The sequence below is a fragment of the Delphinus delphis genome, chromosome 1 (genome assembly GCF_949987515.2).
Source record: "Delphinus delphis chromosome 1, mDelDel1.2, whole genome shotgun sequence".
In the NCBI taxonomy this organism is placed as follows: domain Eukaryota; kingdom Metazoa; phylum Chordata; class Mammalia; order Artiodactyla; family Delphinidae; genus Delphinus; species Delphinus delphis.
Genome location: NC_082683.1, coordinates 11,375,224 through 11,400,415, shown reverse-complemented (window position 1 = coordinate 11,400,415; position 25,192 = coordinate 11,375,224). Strand labels below are relative to the sequence as shown.

The following is a 25,192-nucleotide window of genomic DNA, read 5'->3' as shown; positions in this document are numbered from 1 at the left end:
AGGTACTCACACCTGCAGTCCCCTTGGCTCTCTGCTTTGGGGGCAGCCTGGGGTCTTCCCTGGGTGTGGTTCCTCCCTCACTGGGGCACCATGGAGCTGCCCCAGGAAGGTGGCCTCCACCTACCTTGTGAAGGCCCCCTGGAGAAGCTTCCTCATGGCAAGTCTGTGCTAAAACCCATGGGTAGGATGCTGCCCTCGGCCATTGCCCCATGTGACCTCCTGCAACTGAGTCCACAGTGGGGAGCTGGTCACAGATCCCAGGGCCTCACCCTGGACCTTCTAATTCAGTAGGTGTGGGTGGAGCCTGGGAATCTGTATCCTTAAAACTCAAGGCTTGACAACTACTGATCTATGTATGGTTCTCAAACCTTCTCTCATTCTCTTCCTCTCTGCTCACTTTTTTTCTATCATGGGATCCTTCCAATGGACTCTTGCATGTAGGTCCAGTGTGTAACAGATAAGAGCAGAGCTTCTGGTAGAAGGTGGGGCTGGAGGCCTGCCTGCTCATTCTTTCACCAGCTATGGCCACCTCTTGAGGGACCTCTGAGGAACCCCCATGGAACACAGTTTGCAAACCCCTGCTTATTCCAATTTCTTCCTCTGTTGGGTGGAGAAACTGAGCCCCAAAGAGCTAGTCTGTACAGGACTTGGCTAGTGAGGCTTTCTCAAGTTCTCTGAAGCTTCTTGTTGGTCAGTTGTCCCTGGGGGAGAAGTTGGGGGCCAGTGGCTGATCAGAGGCTACATAGCACAGTTACTGAGAACATGGACTCTGGAGCCAGAGTGCTGGAGTTGAATCCGGGTTCTGCCTCTTCCTAGCTGTGTGACTTTGGGCAAGAACTTCACCTCTCGGTGCCTTGGTTTGTTCATCTGTAAAATGCGGACAATAACAGTATTTATCTTGGAGGGTTGTTGGAAGGATTATATGAGTGGGTATCTGCAAAGGGCTCGATGCACTCCTCCCTGCCAGACCAGGCCGGCCTTGGGCTCTGACACACGTCTCCTTATAAACATGCCACCCTGGGGGGACCCTTGGGGCTTCTGCCTCAAGAACCCAGCCTCGGGCAGCCTAATTGCTTCCCATGGTTTAAATTTCTTTGTGCTAGCCACATCAGAGTATGTTTCTATTTGAACTCAAGAAAGAATGTTTTCAGAGCTGGTGGATTCTAGGGGTGAACATGTCAAACCCTCCCTGTTCCAAGGCAGAGAAGTCAGAATTCTCTCACAAAGCAGCAGTGGAAGGGAATCTGGACTCCGAGGGCTGTGCACACAGCTGAAGGAATGTCAGGTTCAGGCAGCCGGATGCCCTGATTTCAGCCCCAGGGATAAGTTTTGATCAAGTCACCCTCGGGCTCAAGATGTATGTCAAGCTGTTTCCACACTTTTTTCCTACCTCTGGTTGAACTTAAATCCACTCAGATCCTGGAGAACACAAGCCTTGGGGCCAGTGCTTTCCAGGCTCCAAAACACATTCAGCTGGCATTTCTGAGCCCACAAGGAGGAAAGGGTTGTTACACCCACTTCATAGATGAGAACACTGAGGCTCACAGGTTAAACGACTTGCTTGAAACAGATGCTGGGCCAGAGCTGGAATGATTACCCAGGCCTGTCCTGGTGCCACTGGTGGGTTGCAAGGGTCCTCCAGATGGAGCAAGGTATGCAATTTGAGATTCTCTTATTTGGGTGCAATTAACTGCTACTGGTAACCTAGTAAGAAAGCAATCAAAGATTTCCAAAACCTGAAACTCAGAAATGCAAACGAGCAGTCAGCCATTGTTTTCCAGGGACTTTGCTTCAGAAGCATGGCTGCTGCACCTGGCCTGACAATGTCACAAGACTTCCCTGGGGATGTGCTAGGGAATAGGATTCCTGCCATTTCCAGGAAGGAAAGGTCAAGGTTTTCAATTGCTACTATTTTTGCTTCTTAAAGATCAATCCTCTTGGGATAATTTTCTTGAGGATTCAGTTTGTTGGGGATGCAGAGTGCAGGGCTGCATATTTGCAGATTTTTCAGTAACTGGGCTTTAAGACACCATGCGGTTGTGGTTCAGGTATGCATTCTCCATACCCTAGCTGCCCTCAGGATGTATACCCTCCATCTGCTTGTACGGTGACACTTCATTATGACTTAGATATTTAAACAACTTCTAACATGCAGTCAAGGTCAAACCCCTAAGTTATTTTTAAGTTTCTAGGGCATTCTTTTATATATAAACGTATGACTCTATGCTTTTATAAGATAAAGTTAATTATATGTATTCCCGCTTGATTCTTTATTAGTACCAGGTTTTTTTTCCCATGGGAAAACGGGAGCAAGTGGGAGGTAGGGGAGTGTGGCACGTTCTGCCCCACCTGGTGGGGTTTGAGTTGAAAAAACTTAAGAGTCGTTTGTTCAGAGCAGATGGGCTGGGGTAGGATGTTTGGGAGGAAATGCAGGGTTTTGGTGAGAGGGCCAGTTGACATTATTTACTTTTAAAAGTTTTTAATTAAAATTTTTTTTTTCTTTTTTCTTTTTTTTGGCCATGCCAGGTGGCTTGCGGGATCTTAGTTCCCTGACCAGGGGTCGAACCCAGGGCCCTGGCAATGGAAGTGTGGAGTCCTCATCACTGGAACGCCAGAGAATTCCGAGATACTTTCAAACTCATATTGTCACAGGCCTGATGACCCCATCTGATGCACTACACCTGGATTCCCTGGGAGCCCAGGTTGAGTGAGGCACAGAGCAGCAGCCACATAACCTTGGGGGACAGGTGTGGGGCAGCTCCTGGGACCCCTGGGCCATCCTGAGGGGACCCCCCCCACCTCAGGAAGTGGCAGCTCTGGTACGGCGAGGGGTTCCATAGCAGGGCAGATTGGAGGCGGCCCCTGCCCAAGATGGAGAGCTTATGCTAGACCACAGCTTGTTTCTGCTCTGCCCTCCCTGCCAGCCCCTCTCTGGGAGTGGGTTTTCTGGGCTGGAGGTAAAAGGCTAACAGAGATAGACTAGGTCACAAAAGCAAGGAAGTGCTAGGCTGTGCCAGAGGCTACTGGTGGGTGAGGGTGGGGTGGGGTGAAGCTCAAAGCAGGCCCCTCGGAGGCACTGGAGGCGCCCACGTGCTGGGTCCCAGCCCCTCACTGCCCACACGGAGGAGCGGTTCAGGGCACTACAGACTCACTAGGTTGGACGCCCAGTTCTACTGTTTCCTGGCTCCTTGACCCCGGACAATTTACTTTGCCTCAGTTTTTTCATCGATAATGGAGCCGTTGGAGGATTAACTGAGTTAATACACGTCAAGCACGCAGCATGGACCCTGGCCCATAGTAAGTGCCCAACAAATGTTAGATGTTATTATTGTTATTACTACTGTTAGGTTATGCCAGTTAGAACCTGCCAGCACGGGTAGGAGAGCACGCAGGAGGGCCACTGAGGACAGCCACGCAGGCTGTGCACTGCACAGCTCAGGGCACTGTCCATACAGGGGTAATGCAGTATACAACCTGTGCAGCTGTCCACCGGCCCTGCAGCCGGGGCAGCCCTACTCCAATTTCTGACTAATAGTGACACTTGAAGTTGGACCATTTGGGGCAAGGTCTGGAGAAGATTAACAAAGGAGGTTGTGTGGCTTTTGAGTAGAGCTACTCGGATTTGAATCAGGTGTGGCCTGGCCCTTGAGAAGGCCACGGGATTGAAGGAGTGATAGCTAGGATCTTGGCCAAATCACTCCTCTCTGGGACAAAGTTTCCCCCATCTGTTAGGTGTAGTGGGTTGGGTTAGTTTAGTGAAGGCAAATAGGCTTTTTTCCTTGGATGCCAACTCTGACTGATTGGCGGTGTCTGAGGTTTTGTAAAGTGAAAAAATTAGAGGCCACTTTGGGCTGGGTAGGAAGGGTTCTTTAATTGATTAGTGATGTCTGCTTGAGGTCAGGGTGAGGGAAGCTGTGGCATGTGTGTTTGGGGCCATTTGCCCTCCTCACATTAGCCCAGTGGTTCTCAATCCTGGCTGCACCAGAGAAGGTTTAACCACACTCTGATTCAGGGGTGTAGCACCTGGCAAGTTTTTCTAGAAAGCTCGGCAGGTGATTTTAATGTGTGGCCAGGTTGAGAGCTGCTGGGGTAGATGCCCCTAAGTTCCTTGCAGTCCTGAGCTCTGTAACTTCTCGGCATGGTCTATACATTGTGGTGCTTTGAGCTCTATCCTAGCAGCAATGCAAGGGGAGTTAAAAGGCTAGTCTTCCATCAGTCTTACTGCTGGGGAGGATTTGTTGTTAAGCTGGGAGACTGAGGTTGAAGGCACTGGCTGTGATCATGGATTGGGGTATCCAGGTGGCCTCTTCTCAGGCCACACTGTGGAGTTTCACAGGGGGAGGACTGGCTTTGCATCTGGTGAATCTCGGGTCTTGGAAAAGCCTGGCCCACTCTGGCTTCATTAGGGAAGCCCTGGAGATCCTTTAATTTCTCTCTTAAACTCCTCTCAGTCCCCAGGGATGGCGGGGAAAGTCGGGACAATGCAGAGGCCCACTGAGGTCTGCAGGAAGTAATATGCCCCATACTCATGGGGCCCCCGCTCTGGGTCTTTGGAAGGAGTGCCACGGGGGAGAAGGAAGCAGATGAAAGCTGACTGGGGCCACCGGGCTGGAGAATGCAGGGTCAGGGCGCCAGACTCGGAGGTGGTGCATTAGGACCACGGGCTGCCCTGGATGCTGACGGCTCCTCCAAATTACAGCCAGGGTGGCAAAGATGAGATGTTTCTGGGAGGCCACCCCAGCCTCAGCCCCTCGATGGGCCCAGAATCCAGCCAGCTTTCCTCAGCCCCTCCCATTACCCCCTCAGGACCCAGCCCTGGAATTCCAAGGAGCAGGTCATGCCGGGCTTTGCCTCCCACCCGGAGTAAGATAGAAGCAATCAAATAACATAGAATTCGATCATATTTTAAAATAAGCTTTATTTAGATTTTTTTTTAATATTTTATATTTGCATCCATGCCTTCGAGAAACCTTTCCCACGGGAAAGGTTATTTTCATCTACTGTTACCCATAACTCATTCGCTATTTGACGTAGTTCTCTTAAATAAATCATCCTTAGTAACTCTTAGAATTATCTCCTAATTTCCAAAAACTGAAATGAAAAGGAACTACTAAATCATTACCAGGAGGGGGTTGCAATCTTATTTTCTTGTAAATAAAGGGCAAACAATAAAAATCAACCAAAAGGAAAAAATTCATGGTGGGGAGAAAAGTATTTCCTAAAATATCTCTCTGTAGAGAAAGATGCCAGCTCCGGCCGCTCTCCCCCGCCACCAGGCTGGGTGAAACGGCTTAGCCAAAGGCCAGAAAGATCCTTATTAGGTACCCTGCCTACTCCTTTCCAACCCCCCCATCAGGTCAGAAGGAAAGGGAGCAGCTGACTGGGGCTTTTCTGTTTGTTTTAGAGACTTTGGACAAAATATCCTATCCCTTCTGATAAGACATGCTCCAGCATTTAAAATTCTCCCGTTTCTTGGTAAGAGCTGAAAACGTTACTGCTAGCAGAAAGCGCAACTACTGTTGTTTAGAGGATGTGTGAATTGAGCTGTTAGTATTTAAGGTGGTGCAGAGGGGGGGATTCACAGGTTAAAAGAAAAGGGAAAGCTAGTTTTAGACTTCAGGAGGCCCTGGCTTAGAAGCTCACGTGTTCTCCATCACCCGGTGTTACAGTGCTCACGGTTCCTTTGCTGGTGGAGCCTCACCGGGGCCAACACTGCTCTCCAAATAGGCAGATGCTCCTGCCAGCCCTTCTCTCCTCGGGTGAGCAGGCTCAGGCTGCTGTGACAAGTTGGAGGAGGGCCCGAGGGATCCCGAGAGACTCTGTGCGATGTGGCTGGAGGAACCAAGCAGAATGGGGAGGGCAGAGGTGCTGGTGCTGGATGCTGTGTCCCCAACAGGCCGCCCCTTGAGACGGGCGCCTCCCCCATGACACCTGCCTGGCCAACGTGCAGAATCAACCAAGGATGAGACACAGCTGCAGCGAGGAACGCGTGCTGCTCCAGGACCCTCGGGAACCAACTCGGGCTGAGGGTCCCTGTGGTCGTACCCTGTGCTCATGCAGTCGGCTGTCTCGCCCTGTACGCGGCAGCCTTTCTCAAAAGACAGACCCAAGAGAAGGTGACCACGACAGCAGGCACTCTGTTCACTGAGGTCAGTGCTCTGTTATTTCAGATAAATAAATATATATAGAAAGGCCTGGAGAGAGCTACAGGCAGGAAGAAAGGCGGAGCGCGCTCCCATGCAGGGATGGGAGAATGGGGGAGAGAGAAGAAGAAAGAACGGAAAAAAGCAAGCTTGGCAGTCCAATGGTCCCTGGGTTCTGGCCACCCTACACTCTACCTTGCACAGCTCGGCAGCAGCATGATCATAGAACAGACAAGTCAACAGAGAACCCGCCTCCCGCCCGCCCCCCGTGGAAAAATATACATTCCAATATTTACGTAATAATTTAGATAGAATAAGTCTTCTGCATTTGTGCAAATAAATTAAACGGAACAATTTTCTTTTCTTTTCCCCGTAAAGAAAGAAACGGCAACGCAATTTAAAAACTGGCAGGCCGTTAGAAAGAGCCCGTTTGGCCTCTGACAAACCGAGACAAGACAGGGCCCCTGGGCTGGGCTCGCAAGTCTTTGTGGAGAGTGGACCTTACCCTGATGACGATGGCGTTTGGGGGTTAAAGTGACTCGGGCGCACCCCGAGAACAGGGTCTGGTCCCACACGTTCACACCGGGGGGACGGGTGGGCGGCAGGGTGTAGTGGGGGGAACATCAAACACAGACTACATCCTCGGGGAGACGGGCTCCAGAAGTAGCATTTCGGACGAGGGACATTTACAAGCACGGAGTGCACAATAGTTTTGTTATTTACAAATACACAGCAGTCCTTCAAGTTTTCAAGTTTCATAAAAAGGGAAGGGGGGAAGGGACCAAAAAAAAAAAAAAAAAAACCAAAAACCCCAACGAACCAAAATGCGGAAAAAAAAAAAAAACACTGAAAAAAACAAAAACAAACCCAGATTAACAACACAACTGTATCGCTCCGAGGACAACAGAGAGTTGACATGTTCACACACGTTTGTAGTATGTACATCAATTACAGAGGTGGTGACGCCGGGGAGGGGCCCACGCGAGCGGGCCTCAGCCGCACCACCACCCCCCGCCCACGTGCGCGAGAGCTCCCACGCACGCGCACACGCACCGCCACGCACGCCCAGCCGCGCATTCCCCGCTCGCACGCACGTCCACACGCACAGACACGCCCGCCGGGCAGCAGGCGAAGGGAGGCGGGTATCACCAGTCCGCGTCCTCCTCTATGTAATAATCAGGGGCGGTACCATCAAAGAGGCCGGGGTCGAGGGACTTCCGCTGCTTCCCTCTGGCGAAGACACGCGAGATGGAGCCGAATCCCATCTTCTCTTTCTTCTTTTTCCGTTTTTGGTCTTCAAGATCCTCTAGTGACTGAGGAGTCAGGCCAAGTGGCAGAGGTAGAGGGGAGAAGAACAAAGGCAAGCTGAGCTGGGGCAGAAGACAGGGAAGGGTAGGGGGTGGGGGATGGCTGGTGGGAGGCACCAGTGGGTAAGGATGACAGGGTCTGCCCCTCACTCGCTGAGCGGACTTGGGCCAGTTACAGAATCTCTCGGGGACGACACTAGGACCCATCCAAGGCTGTCATGAGGATGTTGCTAAAGTGAGGGTAAAAACACTTATAACAGTGCCTGGCACATAAGGAGCATTCATAACGGCTGCTGGTGGGGTTTGTACTATCATTTAAATTCAGTTGGCCTACAGCCTTCCAGTGCTCGTGGAGGGCTTGCAGAATCGCGTCCACGCATGCTGCCACGGCTGACCACAGGGCCCATCCGGAGGGGGCATCGCAAGTGTAATAAGTTCACTGCGGAAAAAGTCCCCTTGGAAAAGGGGGCATAGGAGAGCCGGGAAAACCAGGAAGGAGGAAATCTGAGCTTCATGGCAGCCAAGAGCAAGGACCCCAGACCTTAAGGCCCTGGACAAGAAGCAGGACTGGCCTCGGTAGAGTGGGGAGGCAGGGGTTTGGGTTCTAATCCCAGTTATGTCACTACCCACGGAAACGTGGAGAGCCCCCAGCCTCTCTGAGCCCAGGTTTCTCGTCTGTGACATGGGGGGATTGTTAATAATGACAAAGACAGTGATGATGATGATGATGATGATGTGGAGGAGGTCTTCCTGTCGGGGTAACTACGGGACTCGGGTGGTGTCTGCAGCAGGGCTTTGCAAACTGTCAAGTGCTTTATACAAAGATGCAGAGTGGTGTTACCGGTCAAAAAGGTGGAGGTTAGACTAGACTAATGGTTCCCCAAACCATGTCAGATTACCTGAAATCCAGCCAACCCCCCCTCCCCCAACCTGGTGGATCAGAATCTCTGGGGTGAAGGGCCCAGGAATCTGCATTAGAAAATCTTCACTGGTGGACCCTGATGCAGACGAGCAGTCCCGAAGACCAGCATGTGGGAACCCCAGGACTAGAAAGCTGATCTCAGAGACCCCATCTGACAGTCAAATTCATGTTGTTTTCCTCCCTACAGCCCCCTTCTCACTCTGAGGATAGAGTATTGAAAGGTTAAAAATGAATTTTAAAAAGTTTCCTGCAGCAAGGGGCCCAAAGAGCCCAGGGCTCACGTCATTAGCCTTTGGCTGCCAGGAGAAGACACTCTCCAGGGATGCGTGATGCACTTAGTAGGTCCACAGATCTAGAAGAGGACATGGAAGGGCAGACTCAGGTGCTGAGCCTGGCTGGGGCACTGAACCATGTGTGACCGAGGTAGTGGCTTAACTCCTGTCTGCCCTGGGTGTCCAAGTATGGACATGGTGGTGCTGAGGGCTGAGGAGGAGAAGGGTGAAGTCACGGTCAAGGTGGGGTGGAGGGAGGGCCTGAGTGGCCAGGGAAGGCACACCTACCTGTACAATGGGGTTGTGCAGGTTCTTCTGAACTGGGCCGGGACTGTCGCCCTGTAGCCAAAGGAGAAGAGGAAGATGAAACAGCAAAGACACATAACACATGAGAGCAGAGGTGGCCTGTGGAGCATGGGGTTTTCTGTGGAAGGAAGCCATCCCCTAGGGAGCGCCCTGCTTCTGTACTGGGGAATCCACCCTCCACCCCTGAAGTAGACACTTCCAAATGGCTCAATGACGACACCTGGGGTTCATGAAGATGCTGCCAGGACCAGGGGTCCTGGCCAGAGGCCCTGTGATGCTCTCCTGCCTGCTCTGGCTTCTTGACCCCTAACACCCTCTGACCAACAAATCAGTCACTCAAAGTCCTCTAAGCTCCTCTCCCAATTGGTCCACAGAGTTAGAACTGAAGTTGGTTATACTTGGTGCTTTTCATAAAGAAGTATAATTTTATAGAAAAAATAAAAATAAAGAATTTTGGGACAGGAAGACTTGGGCGACTACCCATCCGCTTATTTCCCCCACAAACAACACAATGAATCTCTTACTTTGTGGAGGGCCAAAACAGGGCCCATTAGCCTGATTTACAGGTACACAGAGAGGTTCCAGACAGTCCAACATTATAGAGCTAATTAAAACCAGAGCTACACCTCAAATTCAAGACCGTCTGGTTCTCCCTGGTCTAGTGCTCCTTCCTGTGAGTGTACCACACCATGTGCCCTCACCACATCCCAGAATCAGTCTGTCCTGCCTGGGGGTGGGTACCATAGATCACTGGGATCACAAGTCATTACTAGGGAGACTCCTGGTGGTCACTTCCAGAATTGCAGGCAAAAGGCAAGAAATAAAGCATGTGTCACCTGAGCCAATGTCCATCAATCTTCTCCAGCCTCTCTGTGCTGAGTCCCCACCTCTGCTCTAAATAAGTGACTAGAGCATGAAAGGATGGGGAAGTCCTTACTCCAGGTCAGGCTGTTCCTGCTGGTACCAGGCCAAATGCCTGGGCACAGACGGTTACCCGGAGCTATTTTCAGGCTCTTCCTGGCTTACCTGTGTGCACATCTGTTGAGATGGGGGATGAAGGTGGTTGAGGGAGGGTGGGGATGGAACAAATGGTAGTTTAGTCTTTAGTCCCATCTCAAGGTTTGCAAACAGAACCTATTTGGCAGGCAGCTAAGGTAGGTTGGCCCTGTACAAGGCCATCTTTGCCAAATTTATGGGGAAGAGAATGAGGCCAGAGCCCACTGAAATGCCTATGTGTAGAAAACTGGCTTATCAAAGCACCCATTGCCTGGCACCAGGGCTCTGTGTAAAGCGAGCTTGGGAATAAATATGCCGGATCTGCTGCCTGTAGCCTCAGGTATGTGCCAAAGCCAAGTTGGGCAAAAGGCTAGGTCTGAGCCAGATGCAATTCAAGAGGCCTTTGAAGAACTCTTTCTGCAGAATGGATTTTCCAGCAGCATTTTGGCTGTCAAAGCCCCCGTGGGCCCCCCATGGGAAGACAAAGTATGGCCCTTGGGAAGGTATTCTCAGACGCTACAGGGTATCTGGCCCACGCTAAGAACAAAGGGCACTGCTGGCTGTGTGTATAGCTCAACAGTGGTCCCTCAGAACAAGAGAGTAACAGCAGAGGCCCCTCTACTGGCCCACCTTCCTCGTCTTGGTTCTGTCAGGACAGCCTTTGTCACCAGGGTTCTCTCCTGGGAACAAGAGAAGAACAGATTGCTTCCTTAAAGCCCCAGTTAAAACAGAATCCGAGCCCCGAGTGGGATTCAGGCCTGAAGTGACCTCCTCCCCGTCCTGACGTGGCTTTGCGAGGCCCCGGCCAGCAGTGTCTGTTGTCCATGTCACCATGCTGAGGCAACTTACTTCAAATTTAGTCTTAGCTTTTTTTTTTTTTTTTTTTTTTTTTGCGGTACGCGGGCCTCTCAGTGTTGTGGCCTCTCCCGTTGGGGAGCACAGGCTCCGGACGCGCAGGCTCAGCGGCCATGGCTCACGGGCCCAGCCACTCCGCGGCATGTGGGATCTTCCCGGACCGGGGCACAAACCCGTGTTCCCTGCATCGGCAGGCGGACTCTCAACCACTGCGCCACCAGGGAAGCCCAGTCTTAGCTATTTTTATTAAGTGCTCTTCATTGTTATTCTAGATTTGGAAAAAAAAAATGCTTCCATTGGGATTACTAATATAGAATAGTTACTGATTTTTATCAATTGATATTCTACCAGTACCGTTCTGTACTTCTCACTATTAGTCTAATGGCTTTTCTGGTTATTCTCTTGAGGTTTTCCAGGTAGATAAGCATCCCACTGCAAGTAGTGGTTATCTTGTCTTTCTTTTGCACGATATCCACCTCATTTCTTGTTTCTTATCCATCTCGCTGGTTAATAAAACATTGACTGAGTTTTTGAGAAAGGCTTCCTGTGTGTCTGAGGACCCGACTCTACTGTGTCTTTAGGACGCGGCAGAGGCGCCCTCTGGATTCTCAGTCGCATGATGGAACACATGTGAAAAGTGGTCCCCACATCCTGACCCCAGTGTTTCACATTAGAGCCTTGATGTGGCGTCTTCCTGTCCTCAGATGCTTGACCCACCCACCTTCGTTCACCCCCTCACTCCTGGGGAGCCTGTCTGTCCCACCAGCCATCAAGAGTTAGGTGGCCACGGACCTGTGCCTCTTGGTAGCTGGGACCCAGTATGAAATCAAAAAACTGTAATTAAGTAAGCAAAGCAAACACAACTTAGAAAAAATTCACCGGATGCCTCTCCAGAGGCAAAATGTGCAAAAACTCCTGGAGATTCAAAAAAAATCCAGCTCATTCCTGCAGGACCAAGAGCTGGCTCTACAGGGAAACAGGGGTGGTGGTGAGGTCCTGAGCCCTGGAAGGTATGGTCTGGGAGGAGAAGCCTACGGTCCCAGACATAGCCCACCAGAGATGAGCCCAGGCTGCTCAGACCCTGAGGCCGACCCAGGCCCGCCATCCTCTGGATTTTCCTTGCCCTCCCGGACACAAGGAGCCAACAGGCCTCATTTCTTTCTCTCCCCACATCCATCTCTTCTTGCAAAAGGAAAGAACAGAACAGGAAATGCCTTCGCCAGAATGCTTCCTGGGTGGACGAGAGGAAACAGCGGGTAGGTCTTCACCCCCTCCACTCCCACCCCTGTGGTTTCCGGGCGGGGCCCAAGGCCCAGGCCCTGCTGCTGCTGGCCTTACGTTGCAGAGGGAGTGCGTCCGGTGTCGAGGGGAGTTGATGTCGCTTGGCGTGGACGACCGGTCGCCTTCAGCGGCAGATGCGTCGGAGATGACGGAGGGCTGCCGGGAGTGGCAGGGGCTCACCCTGACCGCTGGAAAGCAGGGACAGCTGGTGAGTGGGGGATGGAGAGAATGTCCTTGCCTTCACTGACTTGTAGGTCAGTCCACCCAACGCCCCCATTATACAGATGGGAACACTGAGACATAGAGAAGAGACTTGCCCAGCTCTCCACCCCTCTATTTCACAGCCCCACGGGTCACCAGAGAGCCACTGCCAGCAAGAACCTCCAGCCTCTGGATCCAATTAGGCCCCCTCCTAACCAGGGTGAAGGGGAAGGGGCAGAAGGCTCCAGGGGCCTCGGTGACTGTCCTCACAGTGCTCCAGCCACCTGGACGTTCCCTAGGCCTGGTGCAATCCTAACATATGCTCAGTACCAGCTTCCCGAGAGAGAAGCCGTTAGGCTACCACCAGCTCCTCTCTTTCTCCCACCCCCTCACCCCACACCCGATCCGCAGCAGCACCTCCAAACAAAGCCCCAAATCTGGCCACTTCTCTCCAGCCCCACTGCCACCACCCAAGCCCAGGCCACCACCGTCTCTTGCCTAGAAGACCATGGCGGCCTCCCAGAGGGCCTCTCTACTTCCTCTCCTCACTGCCATGAGAGCCAGGCATCCGGTCTCTCTTTACTGGGGGGGGTAGATATGTGCGGTCCTCCTCCAAGCCGAGGGGATACAGCCCTGCCCACCCCACCAGCCTCGGCTCACGTCACAGCAGCTTTCCGATGGTGCCCGACACGCACCATCTCCCTCCTGCCTCACCCTTCGCTGGCCCTGCTGCCCATCAGGCACATCCTCAGCCTTCAAGTCTCAGCCTGTCCTGAGAGAAACCTTCCCCTATTATCAGCTCTCCCCACTGTCTTTTCTTTCCCAACAAAGCACCTGTTTTCCGTTGATTTCTCTCCCTGCACTGAATATAATCTGTAATCATTCTTTGTCAGTTTAGTTACATGTGTTTTCTGTCTTCACACCTACAATGCCAGCTTGATGAATGCAGGCAGTCTGGGTGTCTTAGCCATGTCCAACCCCAGTGCTCACGGCGCCTGGTGTGCAGTAGGTGCTTACTCAGTAGTAGATGGATTCCTGGAAGCCCACCCAAGTCCCCCAGCAGAGTGCTCTCCTGTCTGCAGACGCTGGATGGAGGAAGCACTTTCTGCTCGACAAGACTGAGGACCTACTGTGTGCAGGCAGCATGTGAGCAGGGAGGGCTACATTACTGAGAAAGAAAATCCTTGCTGCCAATGGCCATATGGTCATACGGAGGAGCGTGGGGCTTTGGAGTCAGGGACTTGGGTTCCCAGCTAGGTGACGGCAGGACCCACAGGCTCCAGAAACCAGCTGCCTGTCTCCAACCTGCATCTGTCACACAATTGCGACCACTCGTAGGAGGGACAGAAAATGGAGCCAAGTGGGCCGCAGATGTACAGAGGAGTTTGGGGCTTCTACTGTGGCCCACGGGCACAGATGCTGACCACAGGCTGGGCCCCTCTTCCCCTCGGTGCCTGCAGCAAACACCCCTAACACTGATTTCTGCCCCTCCCACACATCCGGTGATTACCTGGAGCTGTCAATCAAGGAGCTCTCACTGTCTCCTCTGCCAAAGGACGCCCATGTGACCTAGACTGGAGAATCAGTGCATCCACTGCCAGACACAGTGATTGGTCCAGAGGTAGGCATGTGACCCTGGCTGGCCAATCAGAGTCCTTCTTTGGGATTTACTATACACACAGAGAAAGATTTCTCTTTCTCAAGACTTTTGGGCTTCAAGGGCCGTAAAAGCCTGAAACTGCTGGAGACTGTTTTCTGCTTTGTGAAAAGAGGTGGCCTAAAGATGAGGTCGAATGGAGGCAGGCAGAGCTGAGAGATGGAGAGAGTCAGACAGACCCAGGTATTGTCTGAACCTCGGTATCCAGCTATGCCTGAGGTCCATCTCTTAGACTTTTCAATCCCCTGAGCCATGGCTTCTCCCCTACACCCCCCTAAAAGCAGCTATAGTGTGAATAAAGAGGCCGCCCCTCCCAGTGGGCCAGATGGCCTCCTGAGACACCCCTGGAGCTGTGGCTGGGCTGGACTCACCTTGCCGGTCCCCAGGGTGGGGGGGGTGTGAGTGGTAGAGAGTCTGCTGGCTCTGCCGGATGGCTGCGGTCAGTGGGAGGTCCGCCTGCACCACCCACTCCTGGTTGCCATTAAGCACCGTCTCACCAGGCATGGCGAGTGAATGCCGCTTGGGGACATCCTTGGTCAGCGTGGCTAAGGACTGCTTGGCCTGGAGAGAGAGCCGGGGGACAGGAAGAAGACGACGTGATCAAGGGGACCTCTCGGCCTACTGCTTGGCCATTACCCACCATCGTGAGAAAGCCACGAATCCAACCTCTGTGCCAGGGTGTCTCTGGCTCTGCACTGCGTGCCAATCAGTACCTCACATGAGGGTTTGCTTTGGGGTTAGTTACCCCTTAGTTCCTGCCAACACAAAGTGAGAACACAAAGGGGGACCGAGGACACACTTAGCACTCATTCTTTCGGGTTCTCCAAGAACCAGCTGGGATTTGAATGAGATGGTAAGAAAATGGTATTCTGCCTTTCAGCACCTTACCTCCTCCCAAATTCAAGCTCCGACGGCCCCTTCACAAGGTGCTGTGCTGGGGATAGGGCAGCCCCCAGCCTGGCTCTCAGGATCACACGAGAATACGTGGGACACAAGGAAACCCAGGGACAAGCGTGGGGCTGAGTTCTGGCAGGTGGGATAGAGAGCTCTTCCTTTCTCGGTCCTGTGCCTGAGGTCTCTCCCAGCTTTGGATTATGTCCCCCAGGGTATGGGGGGTTGTATTAGAAGTGATCTCAGATTATTTGGGGGAGAAAAAGGGTACATATTAGAAATGTATTAATGCATATTCTTTCTTTCATAGTCAATTTCCACTTCTGCACTAGCTCCCCAGGCTCATGTCAGGGGAGAGGGGGCACACGGGGCGGGGCCCAAGGGCCTCACACTGAGGTTTCCAGTGAATCTGGGGGTCACTACAGATAGCAGAGCCACCATGAGTGCTGGCTTTGCCCCTAAAATGAACACCTCATCTCTCTCCTAGCTCCAGAACTTTCCATACTTCCCCCAAGGCCCTGGGCTCCTCCATGCAGAGCAGAGGTCCTTGAGAAAGAGATTCTAGCTGAGAAATGAAGTTCTTGACCTAAAGCCTGATATACCCTCATCACATTGACCAGCTGTGTTATTTTAGACAAGTCACTGCCTTCTCCGAGCCTTACTTTCCCCATCTGTGTACTGAAAAGCCTAGACCAATCCTTAGGGCTCCCTCTAGCTTGGATACCCCAGGAGTCTATGAAATCACTCCCCTTCCACTGCCAGACCCCAGGGAATATAAACCCCTATGGCAGAGGGAGGCCGAGTTGGAGTCAGCCCCACCCCCAAGCCAGGTAATATTCTCTGGTTATTATCTGGTAAATAATCCCTGGTTTAGAAAAATACCATGTGCTCAGTGCAACAGCCCTGGGTCTCAAGTAGGGGGTGTAGGATTAGCTGTGCTTGACAGAGGAGAAACCAGAAACTCAGAGAGGTTAAGTGACTTCTCCAAGTGTGCACAGCAGGCACAATGTCCAAGTTGGGGCCCAAGTCTGGGAGCCTGGGAGCCCCGTGTGGTTTCTATGGTGCCCACGCTCCTCTGGGGCAAGGAAATAACCAGCACAAGTGACGCAGACTGAATCCGCGAGGCAGAGAGTGGGGCGCGGCTGGTCACCACGGGCTCCCCAGCACCTGGCTTGGGCCTGGGCACATTCAGTGAAGCACTCAGTAAAGATCTGCAGAGGAAATGGAAGCAGGCTTCTGCCACGTCCAGGCGGACGGCCCAGGGAAGCAGCTCTGTTAGTTTACCCAGGAACGGTGCAGCGATCCTTCAGCAGGCTGGCTGTGTCTTGGAGCTGCCGCGTGCCTGCTGCAGGTCGTGTCACGGACTCGTGTTTCCTGGACCACCGTATCTCACTCGGGACCACATCTGCTCTCCCCTCCAGGTGTCTGTGCATCTGGCCTCCGAGCCCTCCATCCTGGCACTGCTCCATGCGGGCAGCTGCCCCACTCCCTTGCTTCCTCCTGTCCAATCCATCTTGGCTGCCAGGAAGGTGGACTTGGGTGGGAAATGAGCGCCCAGTCGGTCTGCCATCATGCTAACTAACCCTCAGCTCTGCCCTCTTGCAGACATCCCCAGCCACACACGTGGAAAGCGCAGGCAAGTCCAAGTCGCCCACTGAAATAAGCAGCCCCTTGAGGCAGCACAGGAAGGCACGAGGAAGAGGCCTGGGCAGGACTGCTCTCCTGTCCGCACCTGGCTTCCTTCTTCCAGGTGGATCTCCCCTCGGTCTGGGCCTGAGAGCGGCACCTTCTGCCTCAGCAGGCGGCTTGGCATCATCGCTGCCTGACAATGGGGAGGAGCCTACGGTTAGTCCTGCAGGATGGGGCAGGTGTGCCTGTGAATTCTGAGCACAGGAACCTCTCACAAACTGTCCACTCATGAGTTTAAACCTCTGAGACAGAGCGAAACAGAGACGTGAACTGCAGACAAGGCACGTAAGGTCTAACTTAAAATACGTGCACGTACTCTCTGTCTCTCTCTCGTTGCTGCATTGAATCATCTTCCTGTGACAGTCTGCACAGCATTTCTCTACTAATCTCTTCCATTAAATGCAACTCAATGCTGGGAGTTCCCTCTGCGCCTCCACCCCCTGCTGAGAACCCTGAGCCCGCAGTTTTGAGCTCCTGGGAACTGGAGAATTGGCTCAAACACCCTCATGTGACAAAAGTCAGACAGAACTGGGTTCAAACTCCACTTCTACTATTTGACTTGCTGTGTGACCTGCAGCAAGTTACTCCACCACTCTGAGCCTCGAGGTCCTCACAGTAAGATGGGGAACTGAGAGGGATTACTTTTATAGGTAAGTTGTGGGACGAGGTGGCCCGGCACAGCGCCTCGGAGCCTAGGCCGTGGCATCCAGCGGCCTGGATTTGATCCCAGCTCTGCCACTTCCTAGCTGGGGGATCCTAAGAGAGGCCCCTCACCTCTCTGTGCCTTCATGTCCTAGTCTGTCTGATGGGGATAACATGGGTTCCATGGAGAACGCTTAGCTGACGGTAAAAAAAAAGCTCAATGAACGTTGGTGACTGCTATTATGAAACAGTTTCCATTTCACAAGTAGGAGTCAGACGTGGAATAATTCACATGAAAGCCCAGGATACTGTCTGGTCTATTGTCCTGTTCAAAAAGTAGCAGGCTGTTAGGATGACTTATGCCTCCCTGAGATCAGACAATCTGGGAAGTGGAAAGGGAGAGCGGCACGGGGGCCCTGCCCTCCCCCACCCTCAGGTTCCTAGCTGCCTGGAGGCCACGATGTACTTCCAGTCAGAGAACAGGCCTGGCCCCGGAGGGATGCTGTGAGTGCGGCTAAAGGGAACCCTTTACCGGCTTTCCAAGGAGTTTGAGCTTGGCTAGGGAACGTCTCTCCCGCCAAAGGCGGGGAGGATCCCGGGGCAGGAACCTTCCAAGCAAACACGAGAAGGGTCGTGCTCCCGTGGACTCCAGCTGCGGAGACGCTGCATCTGCACCAAAGGAGCATGACGCCAGCTACAAGTTGACTCCACCATCCTCTTCCTGGGCTTACTGGCCGCGACCCCGTCCCAGATCTCAGGCTGCAGTAGTCGCAGGTCCAGCATGGAGGTACCAGCATGAGCTGATGAGGCAATACTGGCTCCGTACCATCTCCGACAACCGCAGGCCCGGGGGTGGAGGGAGGCTCTTGGGGGACAATGTCGGGCTCGGGTGGGCCCTGACCTCATGTGTGTGGCCGGGGGTCTGAGCTCAGACCCAGTGTTCGGAGCTGGCTGTGGGCCAGGGCTGGTCTGCTGGGCCAGGATGGCAGTGGTCCGGGGCCGGGAGGTGTGCCTGTGTGGCCAGCTGGTTTCCTCAGAGAGAGGGCAGGAGTGGTAACAACCCAGAGCATGGCCGTTAAAAAACAAACCGCGATCACCCTTGACCCCTGCCGCTCGACCCTGCCTCTTGCTGGTCCCTCACTGCGCCCTACTCTTGCCTGGGCCTGTGGCGGCCGTCACTTTTACAGACGAGGAAACTGAGGCCCGGGCAGCTCAAGGACACAAAATGACTGGCTAGTGGACGGGACGTGGGAGTCCACGACTCCTGGTCACGGCGCGGCCTGAGGACAGGCAGGTCTCCAACATCAGTAACAAGAGCTAACGTCCACTGAGTGTGGGTGGAGCCTGCCCCGATTCCCCGTCACCTCACCTCACAATCACCCCAGGAGGAAGGTCTTATACGTATGAACACAGGCTCCGAAAGGTTAAGTCACTTGTCAAAGATCACACAGCCAGGAAACGCAGGCCCCCAACTGGGGCTGTGTTAGAACTGCACGGCCAGGGCAGAGACAGACACTGAGACGAGGGAATCCCACACTTTACAGAGGAGTGGTTCGCAACCGGCGTGAATTCTCTCCCCCTCCAGGGAACACTGGGAAATGTCTGGAGACTTTACTCCCCACAGTTGGGAGGCACTACAGGCATCTCGTGGGTGGAGGCCGGGGATACTGCTGCACACCGCACAGCGCACAGGACGTCCCACAACAGACTTCTCCGGCCCCCAAGTGTCAACAGTGTTGAGGGTGAGAAGCCCTGTGTACAGTGTACATAGTAACGTAAGAACTGTCTCCTATTTTGGAGAACGTTGATAGAAAACTAGGTCACCAGGAACCAGGCTCCTGGGGGAGGGAGTGGACAGGACTAGCACTTGGGGGGAGCCCGTGATCTCGGGGCTGGCAGCCCTGTCTCCCGCCTGCTCAGTGACTGGAGAGGCCACTGGGGAAGGCCTGAGGGATGAGCGATGGCTGGTAAGAGGACGCGCCTCCTTCAGGCCAGCATCTGGGTGTCCTTTCAGAGGCCTCCCATCACGGAGCACGGGGACTGCCCACCTCCCAGCTCTGCCTCTCAACTCTCTGGGCAGCTCTGGGTGAGCCTCCTGCACACCGAGTCTGTTTCCAAATCTGTAAAATGGGCACAACGAGAATATATAGCTCACTGGAGTGACCGCTAATGGATATGGGCTTCTTATTAGAGTGATGAGATTGTCCTGGAATTAGATCGTGGTGACGGTTGCACAACTTTGTGAATGTGCTAAAAATCACTAAATTTATGTCATAAAAGGACGAATTTTATAATATGTGAATTATATCTCAATAAAACGCATATTGAAAATTTTTTACTTAAACAAACAAACCACAGGGTGGTCTCCACAGAGCCAGTGTGGCTACAGGAGTGAAACTGCTCCATGTGTGGTAATGCCTAGTTCGGCCAGAAGTTGTTATCAGGAAATGTCCCCTCCCCACGGGCTGGAGCCCATCAGGAAGTGTCCCCTCCCCACGGGCTGGAGCCCATCAGGAAATGTCCCCTCCCCACGGGCTGCAGCCCATCAGCAAAGCACCAAGAGGGGTGTTTGCTTCTTGGGAAGCCAATGTCCTTTGACTTTTACTCGAGTGAAGCGGCCCTTTTCAGCTGCATAGGGTGTGTGGAGACCCAGCGGAGGCTGGGTTGGGGAGGGGTAATGCCTGAATTGGGGCAGGGCCTGCTCACCCCTCACCAGGGAGCTGCGCCATGGCTTCCGTGTTGTGGGCGGGTCACTTAAGAAATTACCTATCACCAGAGCCACAGCCAGAACTCCTAGATCAGGAGTAAGCAAGTGACCCCCAGATGGACCACTTAAATACCCTGTACTTGATCAGACTTTTGAAAACTGAAGTGAAATTCAGAGGGCAAAGGGTTTGGGTTCATCTCCCCCAGCAGGGGCCACTGAGTGGACCATTCCAGATGGAATCCTGGCTTCCTCACTCCCTGCGGCTGCCTTGGCTTCGGTCCATTTCCAAGCCTGGCCCTCCACCTTCCCACTGCACCTGTGAGCTCCTGACTTCCTTCCAGTGCACCCTGTGTGCTCAGATAGCCCGAGCTGCTTTCTGTGGCTTGCAACCCGAGGACCTCAGGCACACACGCAGGTAAGGTACCTTCCCTCTAGTCTCGTCCTGGCCAGCAGTGCAGTGAGGGGAGCTGGACAACACTGCCCGGAGCCGGCAGCCCTGGAAGCCTCCAGGCTGTGAAATTCTGCAGATGGCGGGCAACAGAGGGGACCTCCAGGCAAGTGGACACACACCAACACCGGGGCTCTCACAGGCTGTGCCTGTGCTGACATTACAGCAAACCCACCACCCTGAGCCGCAAACATTCACCTAACTAGTCACACTTAGCAGAGAGGCCTGATGCCTGCCAGAGGGAGGGGGCAAGAACCTGAGTTTCGCTGGCCAGAACTAAAGCAGGTCGAGTCATCCGGGCATGGTGAGAGTGGAAGCAGAGGTGAGCTGGCTCCCAATCCTGAAAGACCCCAGAATTTCCCAGGATGCTTGAGGTTAGTGGTCCATGGCAAGGAAGAGCCATCTGTCCATCACAGGACGCTGGGAAGACTTGGGAGAATAAAGGCCTCACCTCACCCTGCACTCCCTTCCGAGACTGTCAACTTGAAAGGTTTCTGTCTGGGCTGCACGTGGCAGCAGGGCCGCCAGCACCACCGACCCCACTGGTGGGAAGACCCCAGAGAGGAGACCCAGCAGCTGGAGCTTCCTCCAGCCTGGGCAGCTCTCACCACTAGGGGTCAGCATTGGACAAGGAGACCCACGAGGCAGAGGGTGGGATTGGTCCCAGGAGGGGCCCACAGATCCTGACTTGCCCTGGGTGACCCCTGCTCCTGAAGCAACTGACCATAGAAAACCTCCCTCTTGTCATATCATCACTCACCATGTACAGGCCGGGCTAAGTGCTTCTCTTGCATCATTTCATTGAAATCCTCACAAGAGCCCTATGGGATATATGCATTTACCCTTACTGACACTTGATGGAACTGAGGCCCAGACAGGGGAAGGGTCCTGCCCAAGGTCACACAGCTAGACAGCGATGGGGGCTGGATTCAAACCCAGAACCCATGGTGGTAACCACACCATCAGCCAGCATCAGTGCTGCAGAGAACGCTGAGTTCTCACTAAGAAACATGCGACTCCCCCCACCTTGGGAGTTCCCTACACACTCTCCTCCCAGCCACCACCACATTGAGCCATGGTGGTTTCAAAGGCCCTTTGAGCCACGAGCTCTCTAAAGTTGATCAAACATCTCTTGGGGAAGGCAGAGTGGGATAAAGACCCTCACCCCCACCCCAGGACCAGATAAAGGTCACTGAAGCTCAGAGAAGTTCAGTGAGCAGACCAAGGTTACACAGGAGCAGGGAGCACAGAACCCCAGGGCTCTGGACCTCAGTTCTGCTGACAGGCCGGGCCTGGAAACACCACCTAGACTCTCTGTCCCCACATGCAGGCTGCCCATCTCTGAGGAAAACACAGTGCATGTATTTTGAGGGATTTTTTGGATTAGAAAAAAACATTTTTTCCTTGAGGACCCAAGTAATATAATAAGACTGATGAAAACAGGGGAAAAAAAAGGAAATAAAAGCCACTTGTGATCTTACTATCCAGAGATAACCAATATTAATTTTTTGGTATTTTTCCTCCCAAAGGCTAGTGGATGGTTTCCAGCATCCCCACACGCTCGGCCCCAGTCAGGTGGATAAAAGGTGGTGTGGTTGCCACGACCAACCAGAGGGGTCATCCCAGACCCCGCCCCGGCCCCAGCCCCGCCCCTGCCCCACCCCCGCCCCTGCCCCGCCCCCGCCTCGGCCCCGTCCCTGCGGACTCCACTCTGACTCCCAGGTGAGCCCACGTGCACTCCCTGTCTCCCAGCCATGACATCACTTCCGGCAGATGCCCCACCAGGCCTGGGTGGGTGAGGGGGTGGGGTCTCACCATGGCCAGCTCCGCCTCCAGCTCCTTCATGCGGTTATCCTTGAGGTCCAGCTGGGAGCGCAGTGCCGTGGCGTGGTCCGTGGCCTCCTTGGCTTGCCGCCGCAGCTCCCACTTCTCGCGCTCCAGCAGGTCCTTTTCCTTGGCCAGGGCTTTGACAGCGTCCTCGCTCTCCTGTGGGGAGAGGCCAGCGTTACAAGGAGTGCAGGGCGCGCTCTACCCTTGGCCCAGAGGGCCTTGACCCCCCAGACCAGAGGAAGCACAGGGAGGCCCCACAGCACCGCAGGTGGCCGGGCGCTCGGGCCCTGGAGGAAGAAAGCCCTGGGTTGGAGACTGGAACAGAGACAAACTGTTAGTAGATGCTCAGCCGTTTTTTTTCAATGGATACATGAGCAAACAAATGTCCTAGGTAAGTTCTTTGAACTTATCAAGTCTTCATTTCTCCATATTTAAAATGGAGGGGGAATCAATACTCCTCATTTCAAAGATTGTTATAAAGACTAAATGACTTCATTTGAGGGAAATAGTTAAATGGAGCCTGATAAAAGTTAGGGTCATTAGTGGGTTTGGGCCTCTGTTCTGCTGTTTGGTAACGTGTGTGTCACAGGAAAACAGGGACAGAGGAGGCACCTGCAGCCCACCTGCCTTGGCTGCCACAGGGCCCTGCCACCATCCCACAGGGTCACAGCCGATGACGGGACAGGCTGGACCCCCAGCTAGCTGTGGTGTCTGAATGCAGCACAGTCCTCTGCCCGTCACCCCGGCCCCAGCTCCCGGCTGGTCCTCCTGCATAAGCTGTTTTCTCCGTGGTGCTGAGGGGAGGGCCATGGTCTCCAGCTGTGCTGGTCCAGCAGAGCCAGCAGGCAAGGAACAGCCGGCTGGATCAGGGGCCTGACCTCTGCTGGCAAGAGCCAATTTCAGGACACCAGGCATCTTTCCCCCAGAGGAAAGGTCCCTGCAGGGGGCCCTGCCCACCCACCCAGCCACAGTCTTCCCATCCACCAAATCGAGAGCCGAACTCCAGGTCTCTGTGCAGCCTGGGACCGCGTTGAGAGGCAACCATCCTGCCTTGTCTAACAGCCCTGTCACCGAAGGCCTGAATTCCAGATGGCCAGAGACTAGGAGGCCAAGGTCTGGCCCTTTCTGCATGGCTGTCACAGAGCTGGAGCTGTGGCTTAGGTTCCTGGGAAAGAGAGTGAGTCTGGGTCGAATCCTGGCTTTGCAAGAACAAGCTGCAATAACTGTCGTGCCTCAGTTTCCTCGTCTGTAACACGGGATCACGGCAGCCGTCCTTGAGGGTGTTATTGTGAGGACTGGATGAGATAATCCAAGTTTAGAGCTCAGAACGGTGCCGGGGACACAGCAGGCGCTCACTCATGCACTCAGGACGCTGCTCAAATGTCTCCGAGAGGCCTTCCCTGACTAGCTAGCTAAGAAAGCAGCCTCAGCTGTTCCCAATCTGTTTCTCATACTGGTACCGGATACTGCTCATTCAACCAGTGTTCCTGGATGCCACCAGCAGGCACACACCAGACAAATCCCTGTGCCCGAGGAGCTGCACACTCTAGGTCATCGGCAGACACCCGGGTCGCAGAACAGCAGCCCAGCAGACAGCAGCCAAGGAACACTGCTGAGTAAAAGAAAGAGTGTTGGTAGCTGCTGTGACTGACTCCAAAGGCCGTCCCAGGACAGCTCTCCCAGCTGCGGTGAGTGGAGGACACAGGTGTCTGTGTCACCAGCCCCAGGCTTCTCAGTGTAGTCTAGAGGAGGTGGTGTGTGTGTCAGGGAGATGATTCCTTCCAGGACGTGTCTCCTAGGGGTCAGGGTGCCTGGGTGTGAAGTCTCAGCTCCATCCGCTACAAGCTGTGTGACACTGAACAAGTAATGCAGCTTCCCCAAACCTCAACCACCTCATCTATGAGAGAACGACACTATCACATCCCAGGGCGATGGTCCGAAGAGACTGGTAATGCGAGATGCAAAGCAAAAGCTGGCACTATAGCAAAAGCCCGGGCAAAGCTGTACTCTCGGGTTCTGGAAGCAAGGCTCTCCGCAGAGGGGCACTCCACCGCTAGTTATTTCTCTTCTCCTTTCTCTTTGAAGCTGTCTTCAGGTGGGGTCAGTGCAACAGCTGACAGGTATGGCCTCCTGGATCACATGGTGGACCAGCCAGCTCTTTCCCCTGGAGCTGGGGACCACGTCCCAGCATCTACCCTCAGCACCTAGCAGCAAGCCTAGATCCTGGAATGTCCCATGAAATGAAGTGTGTGGATCAGAACCACTGAGAGTTGGCTGGTGTACTAGTGGCTGCCTAACATACCCCTGAATTAGGAAGAAGGTCCACTAGGACCCTCAGGATCATTTTTGTCTCTGTGTCTCTTGGCAGTCAGTAGCTCCACTAGTTGTGAGCAGACTGAGGGTTCCAGGCTGGGGGGAAAGGCTGTAGGTGCTTTCAGCCTTGGTGAAAACTCTGACACCCCCTCCCATGATCACATCTCTGGCAGCAGGAGTGCAGGTCTCAGTAGCAACTGTCACGGAATGTTCTGTACACATCTCAAGTACGGTGCTGAGGTTTCAGATGCATTATTATATTTAAACAAGCACCTGTGAGGCAGGGTCTACGATTATCTCTATTTTACAGATGAGCAAACTGAGGCCAGAGAGGTAAAATAACTTCTGCAGCCCCGCAGATAGTGTGGTGGAGGTCTTAATCCTTGCTGGCAGTGGTGGCAGGAAAGGAACTGAAGGAGACCTGCCTGGGGCGTTGAAACCTGACGGGGATCAAGGTGGCCGGAATTTATGAAGGAAGGACTCGGCCCAACTGTTTGGGACCTTGGATGCCAACCTGAGAGCTGAGGTCCCTCTGGCGACTTGACCTAAGTCAGTTTTCGCCTCTGTAAAAGGGGGATGATGGGGACAATCATACCTCATAGGGTTGCTATTAAAAATAGCAAATGTAAAGAGATTAGGACCAAGCCAGCATACAGTAAGTGCACAATTAATGTTTGCCATTATTAATATTATCCTGTGTCAGGTGGTGACAGGTGGTCTCTAAAGATGGCC

At 53.5% G+C, this 25,192-nt stretch overlaps 1 protein-coding gene across 2 annotated transcripts in view; it reads right to left on the bottom strand.

The window, feature by feature from the left end:
• KAZN (kazrin, periplakin interacting protein) overlaps window positions 1-25,192 on the bottom strand; it is a 461,784-nt gene that overhangs the window by 37,050 nt on the left and 399,542 nt on the right. The window contains exons 4-8 of one of the 2 annotated variants that reach the window (XM_060032518.1): window positions 22,133-22,303; window positions 14,312-14,501; window positions 12,140-12,270; window positions 8,933-8,983; window positions 7,333-7,456 (exon numbers count right to left, since the gene is read on the bottom strand). In XM_060032518.1, coding sequence (XP_059888501.1) covers window positions 7,333-7,456; window positions 8,933-8,983; window positions 12,140-12,270; window positions 14,312-14,501; window positions 22,133-22,303 — 667 coding nt within the window. Of the gene's footprint in view, window positions 1-6,420; window positions 7,457-8,932; window positions 8,984-12,139; window positions 12,271-14,311; window positions 14,502-22,132; window positions 22,304-25,192 lie in introns of those variants that run through there. The other variant, XM_060032606.1, reaches the window with a different exon arrangement.